This window comes from Periplaneta americana, chromosome 2, assembly GCF_040183065.1.
Source record: "Periplaneta americana isolate PAMFEO1 chromosome 2, P.americana_PAMFEO1_priV1, whole genome shotgun sequence".
Lineage (NCBI taxonomy): Eukaryota > Metazoa > Arthropoda > Insecta > Blattodea > Blattidae > Periplaneta > Periplaneta americana.
The window spans coordinates 149,305,886-149,329,260 of NC_091118.1; the positions used below are offsets into that span (position 1 = coordinate 149,305,886).

The 23,375-nt window shown below is 35.7% G+C and overlaps 1 protein-coding gene across 1 annotated transcript in view; it reads right to left on the reverse strand.

Moving 5' to 3' along the window:
- Positions 1–236: 236 nt before the first annotated feature.
- The window catches only part of LOC138695203 (angiotensin-converting enzyme-like), a 28,920-nt gene continuing 5,781 nt past the window's right edge, over positions 237–23,375 (reverse strand). Inside the window, exons 3-13 of the mRNA XM_069819663.1 lie at positions 21,969–22,065; positions 21,243–21,386; positions 18,180–18,380; positions 15,848–15,945; positions 13,844–14,013; positions 8,328–8,452; positions 4,573–4,819; positions 4,166–4,264; positions 3,920–4,060; positions 2,427–2,596; positions 237–486 (exon numbers count right to left, since the gene is read on the reverse strand). Of these exons, the coding sequence (XP_069675764.1) occupies positions 455–486; positions 2,427–2,596; positions 3,920–4,060; positions 4,166–4,264; positions 4,573–4,819; positions 8,328–8,452; positions 13,844–14,013; positions 15,848–15,945; positions 18,180–18,380; positions 21,243–21,386; positions 21,969–22,065 (1,524 nt within the window). The 3' untranslated portion in view covers positions 237–454. The remainder of the gene's footprint in view (positions 487–2,426; positions 2,597–3,919; positions 4,061–4,165; positions 4,265–4,572; positions 4,820–8,327; positions 8,453–13,843; positions 14,014–15,847; positions 15,946–18,179; positions 18,381–21,242; positions 21,387–21,968; positions 22,066–23,375) is intronic.

Genomic DNA, 23,375 nt, shown 5'->3' on the forward strand with positions numbered 1-23,375 from the left:
AATAAAGAAAAGAAGGAAGATATGCAAAATTAGAAGAATGTTAATTGGAAGGGAAGAGCGGTAAAGGTAGGGGAAGAAATTTAAAAATTAAATTTCAAGGGATAAGTTTAAGGATAACGAAAAGACAGAGTATTGTTGGAATGTGGACAGGAATGGAATATTTGCAATAGGAATAACATGCATTTTTAATTCATCTTGTTCAATGTAAATCATAAATAAAACTGACAACTGGTAAATCAATCTATTATTTTAACATTTGAATAAAACAACGGTAAACACAACTAACATTAAGAGGTAGTTTTAAAATAGGTTTATAATTAAATTAGGCCTATGTTTCAACTTAGGAGGTAACTCTGAAATTTTCTCACAGTCTTGGTTATACTTAAGTCTTTCAATAGCCGGAACGAGAAGTATGAGTAATGGTGAATTCCTGGTAAACGACGCAGAGTCAACGTCAGTATGGCGAAACTGGCAGGCAGTGGTGACCTGTGAATCAAATATAGGCTTATGAAACATGTTTGTCGTCATTTTCAATGAAAAAAGGTTGTTATATAACATTGAATGACATGAATAAGACATTACAAATCACGTCATATATGCGAGCTCACTCGAGCTTTGCTCATCCAGTTCAGGGCCCGGACTCCTAATCCAGTGAAGACGGGGACGCACCACTCGCTTTGCCCATGTCTTTAACCGTCTTCGGCGATTCTGCAACCTACTGCTGTTGATTCGTGCGTGTGACCTTCCTACTCCACTTGTGGTTGTTGTTTTCTTATTCCAGGCGTTTGACAATAAAGTCATTTGACCTTTTGCATTTCAATATTTTTCAAAGATATTATCATAGTCAGCAACTGAAACACAGATTCTGAGATGTTCCGAATCCATTTCTTGGTTTGAGTTGCACAATGGACAGTTAGGGGACTGATATATTCCAATTCTATGCAGGTGTTTGGCCAAACAACCATGGCCTGTTGCCAATCTAAATGCAGCTACAGACGATTTTCGTGGTAAATCGGGAATTAACTGTGGATTAAGACGCAGAGAGGTTTTTTTCCCTTAAGAATGTGTTATCAAATTTTGTTTGTTGAAGTCTAAGTATGTAGATTTAATAAATCTTTTCACAGAGTAATACGTAGATTTAGTAACAAGTCTATAAGTAGCAGTGCTGCCCTTCTTTGCTAAAGCATCCGCATTCTCGTTTCCCAGGATTCCACAATGGGATGGTATCCATTGCAATACAATTATTTTATTGAGTGCTATTAATTGAGAGAGCATTTTAGTTATTTCTGCTGTTTGAGATGAAAGTGTGTGTTTAGAGACTATTGATAGAATAGCTGCTTTGGAGTCTGACAATATAACTGCATTCTTAAATTTATTCATGTGGCATAGAAGATTCCTGAGACTTTCACTTATTGCAATGATTTCTCCATCAAAACTTGTTGTTCTATATCAAAGAGATCTATAAAGTGAGAAGAGACAGCACGTAACACCTGCACCGGCACCTTGTTCCCTGGAGATCAAGGATCCGTCGGTGTATAAATGAAGCCACTTTTGTGGAGGGTACCTAATATTAATTGTCTCTAAAGACAATTGTTTCATTATTTCATTGTTTACTTCTGATTTCAGTATTTCTTGTGTTAAATTTAGATTATACTCTATATTTTAATAGACTTAAAGGGTTTGGTTTAATTTGTAAGCTTTTTTTTTAAATTCGGATTTTCTGATTTAATACTTTAACCATAGATATGAAATTCTTTTGAGTTTTTAATCTACAGAGAGGACTGTATGAATGCCAATTGTTTCCTGGTAATCTGATAAGTTTTTCATATTGAATCAGTGCTTTTTCTTTTATTGTCATTTTGATGCTGATGATATTAGTGAGGAATCTCATAGAATCTATTGGAATTGTTTTGATTCCACCAGTAATGAGCCTGAGAGCTTGGTTTTGGACATGTTCTATTTCGTTTATAAAAGGTGAAGTAATTAAAATTTCTCCGCAGTATGTCAGCACTGGCTAACCACTCCAATTGTGGTAGATATCATGTTACGTCAATTTTTGGATTTTCCTTTCAAAATTATCTCATGTTCCTTCAAATGGAACAGTCAAAATGAGTGAGACAAGTGGCCTGTAGGCTTAGAGCTCGCATAGACAATTCCTCTCCCCCAAAGTTCTGTTACAAAGACGTGCGATAGCAGTGTTTTAATTGTTTCTTCTCCCATTTCCCATTTTTCATTATCATTGCCATCTCATATTTCATTGCAGTCCTTTTCACCACAAATGATCTCGTCCTCTCTCTATTATTCCGCAATATGATGTTTTTGTTAATATTATATCGTGACCTGTCTTGCTCTATCCTATCCTTCTCTTTTCACTCTGTTCTATTCTATTCTACACTACAGTATCTATTCTGTCGACTACAGCCTACCTGTCTTGGTCCATCCAATGTATTGATTGTATCTTCTGTTGTTTTCCCTTAGCCATTTCTCGAGGGGTGCCATGTATTCTCGCATGGCACCTGCCTCCATGTTCCGGGAACCTGTCACGACTTCCAGTACTTCAGTCCATGGTCGCGACTTTCCCAGACTCATCATTTTCCTGTAATTACACATACAGGGTAGAAGTGATATAAGTGTTCAGATTTTAATTAGGCCTACGAATTTCTTGGGTTGAATATAATAAAATGTCTTATAGACTGAAGTCGCTTGTATAGAATTTTATTATTTGGGCTGTTTTGAGGCATTTCGACATTTGGGAGATCTCGACACTTTTAAGAATGGTAGCCATTGCGAGCACTGCTCCTAGTGAAAAAAGTTTGAACTACATGAGATCTATGTTGACTGCGTTGGTAATCACTGTGTAAGTGAATGTCGTGATTTTAACTTTGGTTATACATTCACAGAAGGCAAATGTGAGTTAAGGGGTTCGGTACAGCTTACAGCAGTAAAATTTTGGAAATATTCAACATTTTTCCCTCCATTACTGTATTTTGTACAATAATGAAAATTAGTATGTGTAAAATACTGTCCTTCTGCTATATGAAGAAAATATTTTTACGATTTAAAAACAAATTATTTACTTTTTTTTTTTTTTTTTTTTTTTAAATTCAGTTCATTGTGCAGTGATGAAGCATTTCCCACATAACTCAAAAACTATCCAACATTTTGTGCATTTATGCATATCATATCTACAATATGATGCAAAATCACTTCTCTACCTTTGATAGATTGTCTTATAAAAATAAATTCATTTTAAAAATGGTCGAATATCAGTATTTTCTTCCAACACCAAATAAAAAAATATTATTTATTAAGGAATGTAGTTCAAAGAACATGATATTGTAAACATGAGTTTCAGCAATAAAATAAAAGAGAGAGAACATGAAAGAGGTAACAAGTTTATGAGTTATGAGGGAAACGCTTCATCACTGCACAGTAAACTGCTATCATTTTGATTTTTGAAAAAGAAAATATATAAATAACTTTTTAAATCGTAAAAATGTATTTTTTTTTTCATATAGCAGGACAGTGTTTTTTTTGCACATACCCATTTTCATTATTGTACAAGATACAGTAATGGAGGAAAAAAATGTTGAATATTTCCAAAAATGTTACTGCTGTAAACTGTACCTAACCCTTTAAACTTTCATTTTCCTTCATGAAATATGATTTACCATTTCAGCGCTTTGGAAGTGTGACAATATTTAGAACTCAAATCATCAAATGACCTAGTGGCATATTCGTGAATGTTTGATCTACTACAATATTTTTCAATATTGTCTCTTACAAAAATCCGTTAAGCAAATATGATGATGATGGAGGTGGAACTTCGTTCCTGAAACTACTATTCGCTCATAGTGAAAAATAATATTTTTTTCTTTTCTAGAGAATAATATTGGAATTCTTAGCAGACAATTCTTACCTTAGGGAACTTCCCGCTTCCGTACTGTTGTAGATATCGCAATGGTGAAGAGGTGGGGACATGGTGTCGGGGTCATACTGCCCAGCTTTGATGCACAGTGCTCGGTGAATTTGAAACTGAAGTATTATGCTTATGAAATACCTGGACAAACGGTAAAGGCTCTCAGTGAATTGTCACATTGAAGTTCCTGTAAGTTGTCAAATAGGCATTGAACTATAACCTTACTTGGTCTCATGTTAAGTGTACCTTATGTAGGGAACATTAGCAGCGATGTGGTACTTGGACACCGGATCGAAGTCTGCCTCGCTTCTTTGAACAGGAGGAATTACACCTTGGTATAATTCTCTGCAAGAAGGAACTATTACAGTATATGCCTATTGTGCAAACAATTATTTCTGTATCGCCTTAAATTTACTCCAAATATTAGCTTGGCGCTTCACTGAATTTTGGATTCTGAAACTAAACAAGATTATCGAAAGGTTAAAGTAACGCCAAAAAATTCGAGCTCCCAGCACTGACATATGTAACTGACAAAATATTTATTATTATTATTATTATTATTATTATTATTATTATTATTATTATTATTATTATTATTATTATTATTATTATTATTAAAGTGTTGTGGAAATAATATTTGGCGTATTAAATACCTGAGTTTCCACCAATGACAGTTATAATGGTCAGCGGTGACCTTTCCATTGAAAACGTTCCACCGCCACAGATCAGTGACGTAACCAAAAGGCAGGAGAGCCACTTTCTCAAGAGCAACGTGGAACAGGTGATTGATATCAGACATGTAGCTGCTCTCGAAATCCGCAGGTAGCAGGCCGATGCTTTTCAGATGCTTGGGTGTTATCATGGAAAGGAATATGACGTCACCAACAGCTTCCTGGAACCCTGAGACAACCTGTATTTAAGTTTTATAATATATAAATTCAATAAAATGTTTTTTACTCCTTTTTCTTTCTTAAGGGGAGAGGATGGTATTTTTTGGTGAAAAATGAGTAAATTAAAAAAAAAAAAAAAACTCTTTAAAATACTCTGTGATATGTGTGGAATGCATAGCATAACTTTTGTGGGTATTTGTGCCCTTATCGGATGTTGAGTCGCCATTTTTAAACTTCTTGCGTTATGGATTTTTAAATCACTCGCCCACTTTTATTGTTGTTTCCGGTAAATTAAATTTTCAAATATTTTTTTTCTTTAAAATATCCTTTGATATGTGTGGAATGCATTGCATTACATTTTGTGGGTATTTGTGTCCTTATCGGATGTTGAGACGTCATTTTTAAACTTCCTGCGCTATGGATATTTAAATCACACGCCTGCATTTATCGGTTTCCAGTAACTTCATTTTTTTTTTTTGCTACATTGCGAGACAAAAATGGATATAATTTCTGAACTATTAAAGATACATGCATGAAATTTAGAACACACATTCTTTAGACTATTAGGAAACTTTTCTCTGTAACAGAATTTTGTTAATTGATTTCATTTTAAACATACGTCCGTTTGTTTGCAAGAAAGGAAATCAGAAAATTGTTATTAAATTGTAATTGTTTATTTTACAAACGTAGGGACTAATATCAAAATTCTGTTACAGGCAGTTTGTAGAACATGCGTTTGCAAATAAATTGCAAAAAACTGTTTGAATCTATCTTTAAAAACGGTTTAGATATATCGGTTTTAGTACAATCCTGCATTGGGTATATATTTTTTTTCAAATTTGGGCCCCCAAATAACTTTTTTTCAAAATATTTTTATTTGGTTGAGTTGCCACAGCTATGAGATATCTACATACAAAAAATTAATATTTTACACCAAATAGGAAAAAAGTTAAAAAAAATATCATCCTCTCCCCTTAACGTCACAGATCTTATGCTATGGTCAAAGTTCGCATTAGGGCTGCTCGATGACGTAGACATTGGAACTCCGTGCAGATAACACAAGACGTCACGTTGACAACGAAAAAATTTCCAATCTCTAGATGGGATCTGAACCCATGATCTTAACAAATTAGGGCTACTATATTTTCCAAATGTATACTATGTTTTTTAAGGTTCGATTCCCTGTAGAAAAATGGAGATTTATTTTCCTTTCATTGACAGTAAAAGTGTCTCTCGTCTAGTATTTGGTCTGTGTTGTCTCAATTATTGGTCATACACCAAGCCTATTATTTAACCAGGATGTCCCACTACTAATTAATGTATAATATTGGTTCATAATCCTCATGAGGGTGAGGACAGAGCTGCCTGGAGGACGCATTGCAGAGTTGTAAAAGTGTTTTTTTCATCAATTGAGAAACACTTCCAATACGCTGTAGGGGATTTAAGAGCATTAAATTTGTACATCTTGATTACACAACTTTTAACACTTTATCACTTCGGAACATGTAAACCAGGTACGACATAATTTAACACGAGGAAGTCATACAATACATATTCCGAAATTAAATTTGTTCACAGACAATGTATTGTCCATGTCAACCCCTTGGAACGTGAGCGTTGGAATTGAGTTTAAATAAATAATATCGATTGTGTTTAGGTAAAAGGGTTATCCCACAAAACAGGTGATGTTTCAGGAACAACAAAAATTAAAATTTAACACATTATTAGTTACCTAATATATGTGGAATGTAAACATAATTGCCAAAGTAATATTATAACATGTTGTAATTAAAATTTAAGTGATTACAGTAAAAAGCCCAATTTAAAAAAAATGAAGGTTAAGCCCTTTTACTTAAACACCATCGACATGGTCAAAATAGTAGGAGTAGATAATAACAACCCTTTACTTACAAGCGTAGGTATTTAATTAATGTATGTAGTTTGGAAGCAATAGGTCTACATCTATTTTTTGTAGATTATTTTACGACGAGAGTATTTTAGGTTATTTAGCGTCTGAATGAGATGAAGGTGATAATGCCGGTGAAATGAGTCCGAGGTCCAGCACCGAAAGTTATCCAGCATTTACTCATATTGGGTTGAGGGAAAACCCCGGAAAAACCTCAACCAGGTAACTTTTCCCGTTCGTGAATCGAACTCGGGCCACCTGGTTTCGCGGCGAGACGCGCTAACTGTTACTCCACAGGTGTGGATTCTACATCTATTACAATAAAATGTTTTATTATATTAAAATACTACTCAAAGAAGTAGGCCTATACTGACATGTGGATTAGAAGTCTAGCATCTGATAACGTTAAAAAAGAAATTGTTAGCAGTTGAAATGAATTTGAAGCGAGGAGCTGAATTATTACAGTTGGACAGGTCCTCTAAAATATAGAATTCAACAGGAATCCAAGTAAAGAGTACAGTTATTGATTAAATACAGTGTGTATCTAAATTTCCATTACAGACTTTGAGGGCTTTGTAGTGGGGACCGAGAAAGTCATGTTTTGCATAGGAACTCATGTCCGGAAACGTACCGTTTCCCCTCTACAAGCAAAACACCACAACACACGTTGAACTCTCCCACTTCTGCTGCGTACTGTACGTTGTTTTGCAGCTTGTGCGTCCACTTACAAGAAGGGCTCGATGTGGCGACCATAAACCTTGGAAAAAAGGGTGTTGAAGGGTGTCTGGCTATGTGGAGAACTCTCCTCATACAACTGACGAGGAGCCCTCACATTACACCGGGCTTCGCCGTACAATATCAGCATATTCCTTAAATGTGTAGTCAACCCTGTGCAACAGCAAGACACTCTGCCAATGAATTACAGGTCGACGCCACAAGCACTACAGTAGGTACGAACGTCATATGATCGGCGCTTCTCCGAGCAGCTCCCGAAGTAAATGGCATGAAAACATACCTGTAGCGGACACGTGACATCATTGGCGCCAAAAACGCGGGAGAGATCAACGTTATTTGAAGTAAAATTGTTGAATGGTTATATTCTGGATGAAGGAGTCGTGAAAAATCCAAAATAAATCGAGTTGGCATGAAGAAGACGAGGATCGAAAGGAGATTAGAAGAAAATGATTAGTATTATCGTTATATAGCCTATGGAAATAGAGGACTGAATGTCATCATCAGTTTTTGTGAATAGGACCATTACTGGAGTTATATGATAAAAATACACAGAAATATAGACTGACCAATAAGGCTGTATTTGTGTTCTGGGAGAACTTTTTTTTTTTTGGCGGAATTCATATCACAAACAAAGCGACAACAACACAGCAATAGTATTATCCTCTGAATTCGTGAAGAAGTTGCAACATTGTGTCTGCTGAGTTCAGGAGTTTCGTAATTTTACAATAATTTGACCCACAAGTGTTTATGCTATCTCATTTAATAGTTCCCAACAGAAGTCTTTGATTTTAAAGATGATGTGAAATACAAAGTGTACAGTATATTTTTAGTTAAATAAAATACATTGTCATGTCATTTATTTGAATATACAACTGACCTGGATTGGCCCCATCTTTGAACATGAAGGGCTGATTTCTGTACTCCATGAAATATTGTATGTGTCCCATCTCGTGGTGCACTGTAGCCAGGTTTAACATGTTTGTACGTGTGCACTGTTTGACCCTGCGCAGAAGTACTTTCAGTTAGTCAAACTATTTCTATTCTATTGCTATAATAATTATATTACCATATATGGCACTAACTACCAGTTTTTTATAACATAGGAGAGACGACAAATATGTTATTTACACTGTAGAGTAAAATAATATAAGAGTTAATTATAAATGAACATTTGAGAATTTATTAGAAATGTACAGTACATTAACTACTGTTTGAGGATTTATTAGAAATGAATAGTAACTACTGTTTGACGAAAAGCAAAATGATCCATGACTTCAGTTCATGATGACATTGCTATGACAATTTCTTGGTCAGACCGTGTTATTTTCACGCTTCAGCCAACAATCAATTAATTATACAAAGTATATTGAATCTATTGCAATACAAAATCAGTTACAGTCCAGTATTAAAAGCTTAGTCATTGTCTAATCAGTTCTACTGAGTGATCCAATTTTCAATCGACCGCCATACAGCACTGACACTGACGGTAGCGAGTCAGGACAAGGCCGGGCCGGGCTTTCCGCGCACAAGCCAGCGGCTATTCAGTCGAGCGTGTGCTTTTGTGTGGTCTAAACTTGTTTCTAGCTTTTCTTCATTTGAGTGATTTTTGATCAAAGTGATATGATAAATTTAACAGAGATGTCAACGATTTATACGGACATTTTTGACTGAACGACAACTTTATGTGTTAATAAAGTTGGCATGTGACGTATATAAATGGCTCACAGTTCAGGTTCTAAGCGTTAGTGTTCCTTATCATATCACAATATACAAGTTGGTGAATAAAGTTTGGGAAACGGGAAATGTTAGAGAAACAATAGCTGAAAAAGAGTGACGAATTCTAGCCTAGAGTCTTCAGGTATTTGTTTCGACATGAAAATTCTGTACCAAATTGCTTTGGCGATTCTCGCAACAAATATGTATTTGGCATAGTTGCGTGCAAAGGGCTACAAAGTTATTAAAGTTAAAGCTCTATAAATTACTGTTACGAACTATTATGTACAGCGAGTGATGCCAAAAAATTTGAAACAAGAAGGTCAACATTTTCAGCATATATCGGCACTTGTTTAGTTGAGGGTGAATATGTATCAATTAAAATGTCTATATTGAATATGAATACTTTATTACGGAATCGGTTGTCATTAACATTAACGAGACTGAAGATTTTGAGTTGCCAGCATGTTTGGACTTGCTCGCTGATAGCACTTACGCCGCGTTAAGGTCTATTACCGACCGCGACATTCGGTATTTTCAATTAATTTTAAATCAGTCGAGGTAGTGACGATCATTATATTACCATATTCATTATCACAGCTTTAAATATCTGAGATGCTAGTTATAATATGAAAATGAACATGATAGACAAAGTTGCATTTGATGAAATAATTTTCAAGTTTAACAAATTTGAGTAATTGACTTAATCAGCACAACAAGTTGGTAATATTACTCTTCAGAAGTAAGATATCAAAATTAAGCACAGGATACATGACATTTCTGAGTAGAACAGTTGGTTATATTTGGTCACATCACAAGAGAAATTACGGAATTTTAAGGACACAGAAGGGACAACATTCTGAAGAAAATTAATCAATACAACATGTTAGAAGATAAGCTGGATAGAAATCAACTGTACAAATTTTGGACTAACCGATAAGGAAAAGGAGACTGTTAGAGAGCCTCTGTATGTAAGAAAGTCATTTTGTTCCAATTGTGTGACAAAAAGAAGTAAACAATACTTACAAATGGCTTTTAGAGACTAAGGAGATTCATTGCCGCCCTTACATCGGTCCCTATTCTGAGCAAGATTAATCCAGTCTCTAACATCATGTCCCACCTCCTTCAAATCCATTTTAATATTATCCTCTCAATTTTCTGATTAGGTTCGAAAGAGGAATGTGTGTAGCAAAATAAATTGGAAAATAATAAATAATAGAGGTGAATGTAATGAAGTTTTAAGAACTGGCTGAGGGATAAGAACAATAAGGTTTTTAAACCATGAACATTTATTCACATTAATGCTTTACGTTTAGGTTGATAGCACTGAATTGCAGTTTTTTATATATATTTTTTTGTACCTCACCATATTATGTTTTGTCCACTATACGTCTCGACCTCCCTGAAAGTCTTTTTCCCTCAGGTCTTCCAACTAACACTTTATATGCATTTCTGGATTCACCCATACGTGCTACATTCCCCGTCCATCTTAAACGTCTGGATGGGTTTAATGTTCCTAATTTTGTGTAAGGTGAAGAATACAATGCGTGCAGTTCTGCATTGAGTAACTTTTTCCATTCTCTTGCAACTTCATTCCTCTTGGCCTCAAATAGTTTCCTACGCACCTTATTCTCGAACACTCTTAACCTCTTTCCTCTCTCAAAGTGAGAGTCCAAGTTCCACAGTCATATAGAACAACCGATAATATAACTGTTTTATCAATTCTAACTTTCAGTTTTTTTGAGAGCAGACTGGATGACAAAAGCTTCTCAATCGAATAATAGCAAGCATTTCCCATATTTATTCTGCGTTTAATTTGCTCTCGAGTGTCATTTATATTTGTTACTGTTGCTGTAAGATATTTTTCAACGTATAAATTTCCGATTTTTATATTTTCATTTCGTATCATGTTCTGATCATGAGATATAATCAATTAATCATATACTTTGTTTTTTTTTTTTTTCGTGATTTACTTCCAAATCTATCTCATTAATTTCTTCAAGTAAAACTCCCATGTTTTCCCTAATAGTTTGTGGATTTTCTCCTAACATATTCACGTCCTTCGCATAAACCAGCAGCTGATGTAACCTGTTCAATTCCAAACTCCTTCTGTTTTCTAATGACGTATTCTAGAGCAAAGTAAAAAAGTAAAGGTGATAGTGAATTTTCTTGCTTTAGCCCGCAGTGAATTGGAAAAGCATCAGACAGAAACTGGCATATAGTGACTCTGCTGTGTGTTTCACTGAAAAAAGTAAAGAATGTCGACAATAATAAAAAAATTATAATATACCGTTAGAATGACCATTGTTGGATGTATATCACTTGATCTCTCCCACATTAATTTGGTTGGTTGGTTGTTGATTTACTTGGCGATTAAACTGTTATCCTTTCTCACCTAACTAGCCTTGGTGTAGTTAATTTTTAAATTGCATATTACACAGGTGAACAATGTAATACATATACATATTTTCGCTGTGAAACAAAGTTCTCTGACTGACATTTTTAAGACTTTACGTGTTGTTCCTATGGGATTGCTGTGTTATCGAGTAAATAAAGTTGTTGATATTTGCGGTTTTCCTCGATACACAAATTAATACAAATTAGTGGGAGTAGGGCTGCTGCTAAGTAGTGCTTCTTCTGTATAGTCTCGAGACATTATACAATCTAAGCGAGTGAGTGAAATTACATTGTTCAAAACCTTTTTGTTAGAAAATATGCCAAAATCAGATGCTGAACGAACGAGAACGTGGCGTGAAAGAAAGCATGCACATGAACAGCAGAAAATTGAGCCAAAAACGAAAAGAAAATAGACTGCAATGAGTGCGAGAATGCAGGCCAAGCAGAAAGGCAATTTCATAACCTCTCTTCTGAAGTTCAGTTACAAAGTGTCAACGATTTAGTGAACGTTCAAATTTGTTATACCTATAATGAAGAATTATATCCTTTCGGTGCTCGAACTCCGTGTTAATTGGTTCCTACGTTGACGGTTACAAAGATGAACTGTCGCTACTACAAACACAATCTTTGTAATAAGACACAATATTTTATACTTTTCTTGAGTCTTATACTCTCTGCTTGACCTGAACTGAGTTTCTATCTAGATGAAGATTGGCATAAGTAACAACTTTCGTCACAGTGGAGGCAGATGAGTTAAAGTTGGTAGCGCAAAAAGCGCAAGAAGTATGTTGGCACGCCTTCAGATGTTAGAGCATAGCAGGACAAATACTACAGTAAGGACGATTCGTCCTGCTACAGTTGAGTCAATGTTCCTACACCGTCAACAATCAACGAGTGCAATATACAGTAGAACCTCTATTATCCGTTCTAATGAAGGGGATGGACTGAACGGTTAATTGAAAAAATCGGATAATTCGTACCAAGAAATATTTTGTAATTTCCTCCATGATCTTGCATTTAACTCGCTTTGCAGTGGATCAGAAGTTCACTAATTGAAGTCTGGTTGTCAACGACGGGATTTTAAGAAGCAATGAAACCCTTTTTAATGACTGTCTCAGGAAAGATAGGAATAAAAGAGGTCTCATGTTGTAGATTTACATACATTTTTACACTTTATCCTTGTTTTTTTTTATTAAATCACGCAGTTGTAACTCCAATCTCGTATTCTGATGCCAGATGAGCCACAGTTTCTCTTTCTCAAACCATTCAATTATTTCCATTTTTTCGATACTTAGCACAACACGTTTTCTGTTAACACCCATGGAAGACATTTTATAGGCTATAGGTACAAGTTATATTATAGAACGGCAATTCGAACAGTAGATATTGCTGTGTAACGAAAATGGCTTGTAATAACACTCTCTAGCACAAACATATGCATAACCCCAATAACATGATGTACAAAACAGTACTTCATATAAGTTATTTATTTCTGCAAAAAAAGAGCGAGAAATAGACAGTCGGATAATCCGCCAATCGGTTAATAGGGTGACGGATAATCGAGGTTCTACTGTAACGACAAAAAAAAAAAGATAAGGAGAAAGAAAGGTGAAGGATGGAAAGAAGAAAGGAAGGAAGAATTTTTTTTTAACACTTGAACAGAAGTAGCCTACATTACGCAGAAAACAAAATTATTGAATAAAAAAACACTTTCGCTCCAGAGTATTGTCATTCTTATCCAGAGTTCAGTTTAGTCACGGAAGCAAATACTAAATGTTTCATTAGAAACAACGCTGTTCCTATTGTCATATACCGCCAAAAAATTTGATAAATTTTTCATTTTTGGCACTCACAGCCTTACTTATTTCAGGTCTTCATTTTCATAAAACCATAACTTTAATTCCCTTTTGAAGGAAAATTAATCGAATTTTCGTCGCTGTTATTTACCAAACGGGTTTGGACCTAGCAAGTACCTATATCAGACTTGCAGAACTGGGTACCAATTGTATCGTTACGTCACTCATCGAAATACATCATTCACCCCTTCCTTCCACCCCCGCTCATTGACTTGGTAGGGGAGGGAATTTGAATTCAGTGTCTGTCTTATGTGATTGCGTACGGGTCACAGATACATCATTCAACGCCAGTGGATGTGGACGGGGAACCAACTCTTTCCCCATGCTTCCCACCCCTCTCTCGCCAGTTCTGTATCCCTCACCTATACGATTATCAAACTGATGTCTATCTTAATGATTGGCACATTTTTTGTATTGAAGTTCTTACCTGTAATCTTGACCATCGTAGAAGTCCCATGCTGAAGCATGACACGTGACCGTCTTGTCTGTCGGTTTCTCGAATATGGAATTCTTCCAGAATAACGGGGGCATCGCACTCATGTTCATGGACGTGAAGAAGCTCTCAGCCAGTTTGAACATCTTGAGAGGAGTGTAGTTCTGTGCGAAGATTATAGCGGAAGTTTATTACACGTTTCGTTTCAAAGTAGGCGAATTTGTTTTCATTTTATATTACTTTAAGTAAAGGTAGGAATTTATACCACAACATGAGGATATTAGGTTAGGTGTGCTTAGACTGTCGTTACGTTATGAATGACGTGAGGTATGGCCAGATTACAACTGAAAATGTGTTTTGTATCGCAGCAATTGAATGGGAATACGTTTCTCGTGCGTATAACGAACACTGTATGCATGCTTAACCTTATAGTCTCTATGGGTAAGTTCCTATCTTTACTTATTAGCGTTGGAGAGCTAACGAATAGTTTTCTTATTTACATTTTAACCTACGCTAGACTCTGAAAACAAATGCGACTTCTTAATCATATGATTGGCATCCTGCAGAATTGCTACTTAAGACAATATTGAACAAATAAAAGACAAGGAACACGCAATCTCTATTTGTATGGGAGGAAGATATAGGTCTCGGATTTGTTGAATTTATCTACAGACTAACAGTTGCAACAGCAATTTGGCAGTGTTTTGTAGAGGCTTTTTCCTTTTCTTTCTCCTATTCCTTGTATTACTCTTATGAATTGCAAATTTTAGGTATCTTGTACTTCGTAATTTATTCGTTGTTGGAGTCTGTAAAATTTATATATGGTATAATATAGCGCCATGATTTACAGGCGATATGTTCGGTTCCAGTTTGTCGAGTATGGCGAAGTTCGATATTCGCCTATGTTCGCTCTGCCTGTCGTGTTCCACCTTGTTATAAAAATATTCGCTGTCCTCCAATCCACCCTTTCATGTTTTAACCACCAAAGGATTTTAGCATAGATCTTGCGATTAGTTTTTCATACGAGATAAGACGAAATTTGTAATGTCTTGTTTCCCTGTCTCATGTTCGAACATTACATGACACTAGTATACTAGTCAGCCGTCCTGCGCCGTAGCGTCGTGGTCTGAAGCATCATGCCTGAACTCGCGTTACGGAATGCGCACTGGTTCGAGTCCTCATGAAGAATGATATTTTCTGATGAAATTTCGGCCAGTGTATGGAACCGAGGCCCACCCAGCATCGCAATGAATTTGGGGAGCTGAAGTTAGTAGCGAACTTATATTCCTCAAACCAGCTATAGCGGCGGGGGGGGGGGGGATGATCGTGCTGAACACAGGATACCCCGTACTAATTGGATGATCGTTTACATCTGCTGAGGCATGTGGATGTGAGGCTGGTCGGCCTTGGCCCTCAAAGTGTTGTCGCATATTATTATTATTATTATTATTATTATTATTATTATTATTATTATTACTATTATTATTATTATTATTATTATTATTATTATTATTATTATTATTATTATATCATGCAAGTCATGGTTAAATTCTCGTCGTAGGCAAAAATTTACCTCCTTTCAAAGTGACAGTATTTGTCCCTTGTCTTGTACTTATCCTGTGATATCTTTGCGGTGACCTGCATCTTACTGAACAAACGGTTAGGGAGGGTAGCCATGTAAGAAGCCTTCGTAGTAATACAGTGTACAATAGTATAGGCTGGTCTGTGTTATCAGTTCTATTGTATACAGTAAATTTTCTAAAATAATGAATAAAAAGTAAAACTCGCTTTCAAAATGTGCACTTTCGGAGAATGAATGGAAGACATTTGTTAAATAGATATTGAGAGTAGACTACGTACGGCTGTTTATATTTCCTAATATTTGTTAAAATTTATTTAATTTATCAAATTATGTTATAATTTACTTACTTATTAAACTGAAAGCTTATGATTGGGAGGTTGACAATTTTTACACAAGTCGACTATTTAAATACTTGCCTGTTTCACCAAAGAATCTGTGATGTCTATTGTTGGAATATCAGGATAAGGTTGTGTCAAGTTAAAGATGTTGTTCCAACGCTGTGCCCACATATTTCCTGTGAAACGGTGAGAGAATGAGCATATAGATCTACAAGTCTTTATCATTGTTTCTTAACGGTATCCTACAAGCAAAACTCAGCTCGGATTTATCGTGGCGCGCATACTATACCCCTCTTACTCCCCTGCAGTAGGCGTGTGAGCATGCTGGGAACGGAAGCATACGTCATCTGCGCGAGACAGTCACACCCGCTGGTTTCTACGCACTGAGTTTTCCTTGTTGGATGCCTATAGTTGTTTTTGTTAATATTGAACATACAAGGTCGGACAATAAAGTAATGAGACTAATTTTTTCCCACTTGAGGCAACCTTGCAGCCTCCTATCAGAGATAGCCTATGTTTGACCTTGGTCTTCCTCCACCCGAATTCAAACTGGCACCACCCTGCAAGCCGCAAGTATGGAGTAACTGCTTGATTAGTGAAGTTGTATGTTCGCTCCTCGTCAATAAATGAAATCGCATAATATCGCGCTTGTGTGAAACTCTGTGAAAATGCCACGACAACGTATGGAAACCTTCAGCAGTCTTTTGTAAATGAAGTGATATCAAGAGCACAAGATTTCCGATGACATAAAATGTTTGCCGAGGACAGAAGTAACGTTGAAGATGAACACAAACTGCACGGACAGATGACATCATTGCCAGGATACGTGAAGTTGTACAAAATGATACGCGATTAATAGTCAGAATGATAGCACAAGAATTGAACATGAATCGGAAAACTGTTCGTCTTATTCTAACTGAAGGCCTGGACATGAGAAAAATTTGTGCAAAAATCGTTCCAAAAATCTCACCGGGCAACAGCGAGATGAACGGAGATATGTGGCTGCTGATCTGTCTCAACACTGCTGAAGCCTCCATATTCACCTGGCCTTGCTCCATGCGACTTGTTCTTATTTGTTATTGTGAAACGAGGCGATTTTCAAACAGTGGACGTGCAAAAGGCCGTAACCGAGGCATTAAACAGTGTCTCAAAAGATGAGTTTCACAGCTGCTATCAGAAGTGGCAGCATCTTTGGGATAAGAGTGTCCAGTCTCAAGGGAACTACTATGAATGTGATCACATTGTAGTTGATTAAAAATGTAAGTAAAAGTGTATTTTAAAACCAGTCTCATTACTTTATTTTACGATCTCGTATTTTAAATTTTCACGAATTTGAACACAACAGTTTTACTCATGAGATTTGGAACTATATGATGGATTAAAAACATTTTATAATTTATCTTACTGTTACTTAACCCTTGTCCTCAGACTATTTCCATGAGGTTTTATTTTTAAGTAAATTTAGACATTTTTGACTTTCTGATTCGATGTCACTCTTCAGTATTAAAAGACTAAAATGGTGAGGAACATGAAAAGAATGATATAACATAATTAAGTAGGAGGTGAATAAGGGGAAAATCATGAAATTCGAATTTAAGTAAGACAAAATTTTGTAATATGTACCATGTACTGCAAATAAATTAGAATTTTTTCTGTTACGTAATTTTCTTAATTCTTGGGTTAGGCTAACGGAACGACAACTGGAAAGTCTGGAAAACCTGAAAGCGAGACATCTGAAGAGAATAATGGGACTATCAAAATATGCACCATCTCGACTGACACATGTAAAGACAAGAGAAACTTTCTTACTACAAGATCTGATGCTGAAACACTTGCTGCCTACTACAGAAGCAGCAAAGAAAGTTCTCCAGAATAGGAAGAGGAAGCAAGAAGAGATCCGGGAGGATTTCTACACCACAGAGGCAATGCTAACAGACAACTGGAAGAGAGCGAACTACGAGCTAAGTCATCTGGTGACCAGAATGGCAGTACACGGCTTCCACCAGAGACTCTGCATCAACAAGAAATGCTACATACCAGGAGAAACGTGCATATGCGAATTGTGTGAAGAAAAGTGTGACCGTTACCACATCATAGCGTGTGTAAAAAGAACCAAGACTCTATGCGAATACGCACGAGAAGCATGAACCACAATACAAAATGTGCGAACATTCCCTATTATTATTATAATTCTCGGATTAACTAAGTTTTGAATTTGAACAAAGCAATACAAAACTCTAAGAAAAAAGACTTATTATGGACGGACAGAGAGGCATATGGTAAGCAAGCGAATATTTTTCGTTAGTGGATATGTTCTGTATTTAAATGAAAATGTTAAAACATTTTATTCAGCATCACAATACTTTCTCCATACTGTCTTCAAGAGAAAGCAAAAATGGATCTTAATTACCAAGAAGGTGTGCTGGTATACCGCCACTCCTGTGTATGAGGTCAGGTCCGTATTTGAGTATGAGTTTCCGTCGCACATAAGCGTGCATTTCCTCATATAGAGGCTTCATCCGCGTCCACAATTTGTCCAACTCCCAAGGAAGGTTGATTATCTCGGGAGACTCGTAAAGAGCCTGCCAGTATGCCGCGCAATTAGGGAAACCTGTAAGCAACAAACATGATTACCGTATGTTAATCACCATATAAATAAATCAATTATATTTTAATACGTCCTCGTCTGTGACTATATTAGTATGGTTTGTGTGTATAAATTTAGCGGAAACTGAGCCTATATCTGGCACGCAATTTTTAATAAGTTATGTCCATTCAAAAAAACCTAACAGTAATTGATTTTTCGTTTTTCGTGTTTTAGCTAAAGCGGTAGTGTTCACGTGATCAAGGAGTTGATAATTATTATCTTATTTAAAAAAAAAAAAAGAAAAATTTCTGAACGAAATAAGTCCAATATATATATATATATATATATATATATATATATATATATATATATATATATATATTTGCTACCGTACTTTTCATTGTACAGATTGTTCGTGTTTAACATGTAACTCACTATATGATATGATAATTATGATCTATAGTCTATATACAGTGTGTCCCAAATTGATGTATACACATATAGAAACAGTACTTCTCAGCAACGAGATGAGACAGAAATACAATTTTTGCGGTTTTGTATTCCTTAAGTCCGTATATGTTCAAAATGGCCCCTTTCCGCCACAGTACACACCCAACAACGATGTACAACAGAGCGACATACCAACTGGATTGTTGCTAATGGAATATTATTACAGATATGTTCAATCTGAACTCTCAGTTCCTCCAGTGTTTGTGGTTTTGTGGCGTACACTGTGTCCTTTAGAGCTCCTCAGAGGTAGAAGTCTGAAGGGTTAAATCGGAGTTCGAGGCGGGAATTCCGCAGCACTTCCTCTTCGTCCTATCCATCTCTGGGTCTTTCTCATTTAGTGCGTGGACAAGTCTCGAAATGTAAGGCTTTCATTTTTGAGCTCGCAAAATTCGATTAACACTGGATTTTTTGATACCAATCTCACGAGAACATTGCCTCATTGACTTCCTTGGGGACTGTGCAAAAGCCTGCATGACTGCATCAACACTTCTCTTTCTTCCGTACCGCCCATTCAACACATCTTGTACCGGTCCGTCGACTTCAAACTTGTCTCGGATTCTTGTGATAGTTAACCTTGTTGGTGGTTGTGTTCCGAATTAAACCCTTCAACGTCGTTGAACTTCAACAACATTCTCCACTTTCCAATAAAATTTCGATATCCACTTACGTTCATTGAATGATAATTCACCGCCATGTTTGTTTATAAACAGATGAACATGTTTCCATGCTTTCCACTGTTTTCTGAATCATAAATAGCATAATTTCTTTGCGGTGAAATAGTATTTCAAAGAGTGAATACATCAATTTGGGACACTATTATTTCTCTCAAAATATTCGGTCCTGCTGATTCTTGACATTTCTGTATTCTTGTCAGCATTCCCTTACTTACACTGTTTACAGCTTAAAACACAGATGTATTGTGACCTTAATACCTGCTCTTAACTATGTTTTTCATGTCCTTTCACTTTCACTTATCCCTCCTCCTAATTTATCACACTTTATTAACCTACTTCACTTCTCTTAATCTCAGCTACACTAATAGCTATTTATACTAATTTTCTCATTCAGCATCACACCCAACTTTTCTAAATAATTTCTCCTGTACATAACCCTAGATCATATAAATATGTAACAGATATGTCGGGCTTATAGGCTTTGAGGTTGACAACTTTTGTCAGGTTTACTACGCTGCCATCTAGTTGTTACATAAGGAGTCACGTCATAATTCCCATTTGAATTGCATTAGCGACTATGCTGCCATCTCGTGTTCGTTTACGGCGGACGGGTGGCGATCCTGGCGGTTGTTCTCTTCAAAGTGCTGCCGATTTTAACGTAGCGAGGAGTTATCTGTTACATATATGATCTAGGACATAACATAAGTACCTTTAAATTTATTAACTATAGAAGACTTAACCTTTGTTGACTATTTCAGGAAAAACATAATCTATTATTAAATTCACCGTCGAAACAGTTTTAACACAATCACATTAGCGCTCGTAACCTAGAACATTGGTTTCGCTTTATTTATAATTTGGTCTTAAAGAAAACATTTTCATAACCTTGACGAAGTGCATCCGTTCAAATCCATTTTTACATTATTTAACTAATCCTGCTATTATTTCATACCATTAATACAACTCGCGTGTTAATATGAACACGTTGACGGAACATTTATTCATAGCAAACAAGAGACAAAACTTCCCTTTAAAATAGACATTTAGTTCCGTCCACTTAGGCCTCACTATTTTAGCAAGCCAACAAATTGTAACAGGGTATTGTATTACAAAATCCTGTGAGTGTACGAATTCCTCAATTATGTATTTAAGTAAACCAAGTACAAATATGAATAGTGATACCTTTCTATCTGCAATACTAGAGGGCAAGTTATTCAGAGTCGGGAAGAAAGGAAAAGAGAGAACAAAAACTGAGGATTCATGCTTACAGTGCATTGAAAAACTAGAAAGAAACTAATCTCTTTATCAACTGGTATGGTTATCTAGCGTCTGAGTGAAATGAAGGTGATGATGCTAACGAGATGAGTCCAGGGTCCAGCGCCGGAAAAACCCTCAATCAGGTAACTTGTCCCAATCAGGATTTAAACCCGGAACCGCTAGTTTGACGGTCAGACGTGCTAACCGTTACTCCATAGGAGTGGACAGAAGACAGTCTTAATGGAAGTAATAGGTCATGAAGAAATTTAATTATGATAATAAATGTAAACGACTCTGAGATCTGAACGTTGACAAACTGCATACTAGCGAAGAAAATAATGATGGTGAATGATGACAACAGTGAAACCAACGACGAAATGTACGAGAAAATTGTGTGTGTGTTATCTTAAAGAAACTTTCTTTCATGTAATAGAAAATGACTTACCATTTAAGAAGCAGGCCTCATTACTTAGTTTTACGTAGTCTTCAAATTTATGTTTAACGTCTTCCTTAAATACATCTCTCCATGAAGACCAAATGTGTTTCAGCTCTTCAGGATCTTTGCTTTCCGCCATAATTTTCATAACATCTGTTAATATCATCGTATATTATTAAAAATCAGTAACTTAATATCAATTGTTCAAGACTAAAAACCAAACTAACACTTTAATCTAACAACGTTTTGGAGTAAATTAAATAAATATAAATACATAGACTACACAAACAGTAATACCCTTTCTGACTGGAACGTTATTTACGGATAACATTTTTGTTGATTTTCATGGTATCTTACATTATGTACATTATTTTGAACATTATATTAAAATGTAAGCCTTATATTTTGTACTAAATTTGTGAAAACAGTTTGTGCAATTTGCATACGCAAATATCAGTATGAAATCACATAAATATTTATTCCTTAAATAATAATTGTACTAATTGTAATTTAGTTGTATCATTACATTCATATGTATTAATTCTTTTTTTTTAAGTTAATACTTGTTATACCGGTATGTATTTTCCTTTAAGTGTTTCGATCTTGGTTGAATGGAAGAGAAGGCCTGATGACCTTAACTCTGTCAGGGAAAGTAAAACTATTATTATTATTATTATTATTATTATTATTATTATTATTATTATTATTATTATTATCTTACTAATAGTAACTCACCTGGTTCAAAAGTTAAGTTGCACACTCCTGTAGTCTTATAGGCACACAACTTAGCCATACTGTGAGAGCTCTTCATTTCCGTTATCAAAGTGTTGTACTAAACAAAAATATTATTATTATTATTATTATTATTATTATTATTATTATTATTATTACCACTATTATTACTGCTTATTGTTTACAACCGTTTGCTTACCATTGTTCTACAGTTTACACATAGGCTATTTTCTATGTAAAATGTTGATATACAACATAGAATTTTATAATATTTCACTGTTCATCTTTTTAATTTGTAATTTAAGAGCATCAATTTAGCTGTTGTTGCTTTAACGATTCTTTTCTTCTTTTTTAATGTTTGCTTTATGTAATTCGCCCTTAAAATACGAGTATCTTGATCTTTTTGTTATGTCGAGAAATGTTGACTTATTTTTTTATAGTCATAACATACAGTATATCCAGTTAACAAAACTTCATTATCCTTTACGCGGCACCGTTGCTATTGACTGGTCCATTTTTATAACAGGTGCTGTTACAAGCAAAACTCATAGCAGTAGTAAAAGAACATAATGTGCAATGTTTTTAAATCACCAAGAGATAAAAATGCCTGTTTCGTTACTATATTACACAAAGGACATTATGCAGAACTCATGTAGGCCTATTAAAAGAATCGGACAGTAAAGATTCAGAGAAGATTCCTTGATGTTAAAGCTCCAGATATAAAAACATTTCATCGTATTATGAACATATTTTGGTAAATAGGAATCGTTGAAGATAAACCCAGAACAATACACAAGATCATTTTCTTTTCCAACACATTTTGCCACAACAAATACAGCTAATAGTTTCATACGGACAATTCGTGCACGGTTTGTGGTCAGAGTTAATATTTATAATATGTGGTCTCCTCGAACTAGAAACCTAACCCTAATCTATGTGACTTTCATCTCTCTTATAAACTATCTACCAAAAAGTAACTGGGCACTGTTTTTGCCCTTTAGAACCTCGTAGTACCACCTCTTGTTGCTATAACAGCAGCCATCCTGTCAGGCATGCTCTCCACTAGTTTGTGTAGGATATCCACTGGAATGCGTCGCCATTCCTCTTGCAACATGGCACTCATTTGGACAATGGAAGTTGGCCGCATCTCCAGAGACCTCAATCGCCGGTCCAATTATACCCAAAGGTACTTAATGGGATTGAGATCCGGACTCTGTGCAGGCCAGTCCAACCGGTGATCAATATTGTCTGCATATCACTGCATAGTGGCCGCCGAAACATGGGGTCAACTTCCATTGTCCAACTAAGTGCCATGTTGCAAGAGGAATGACGACGCATTCCAGTGGATATCCTACACAAACTAGTGGAGAACATGCCTGACAAGGTGGCTGCTGTTATAGTAACAGGAAG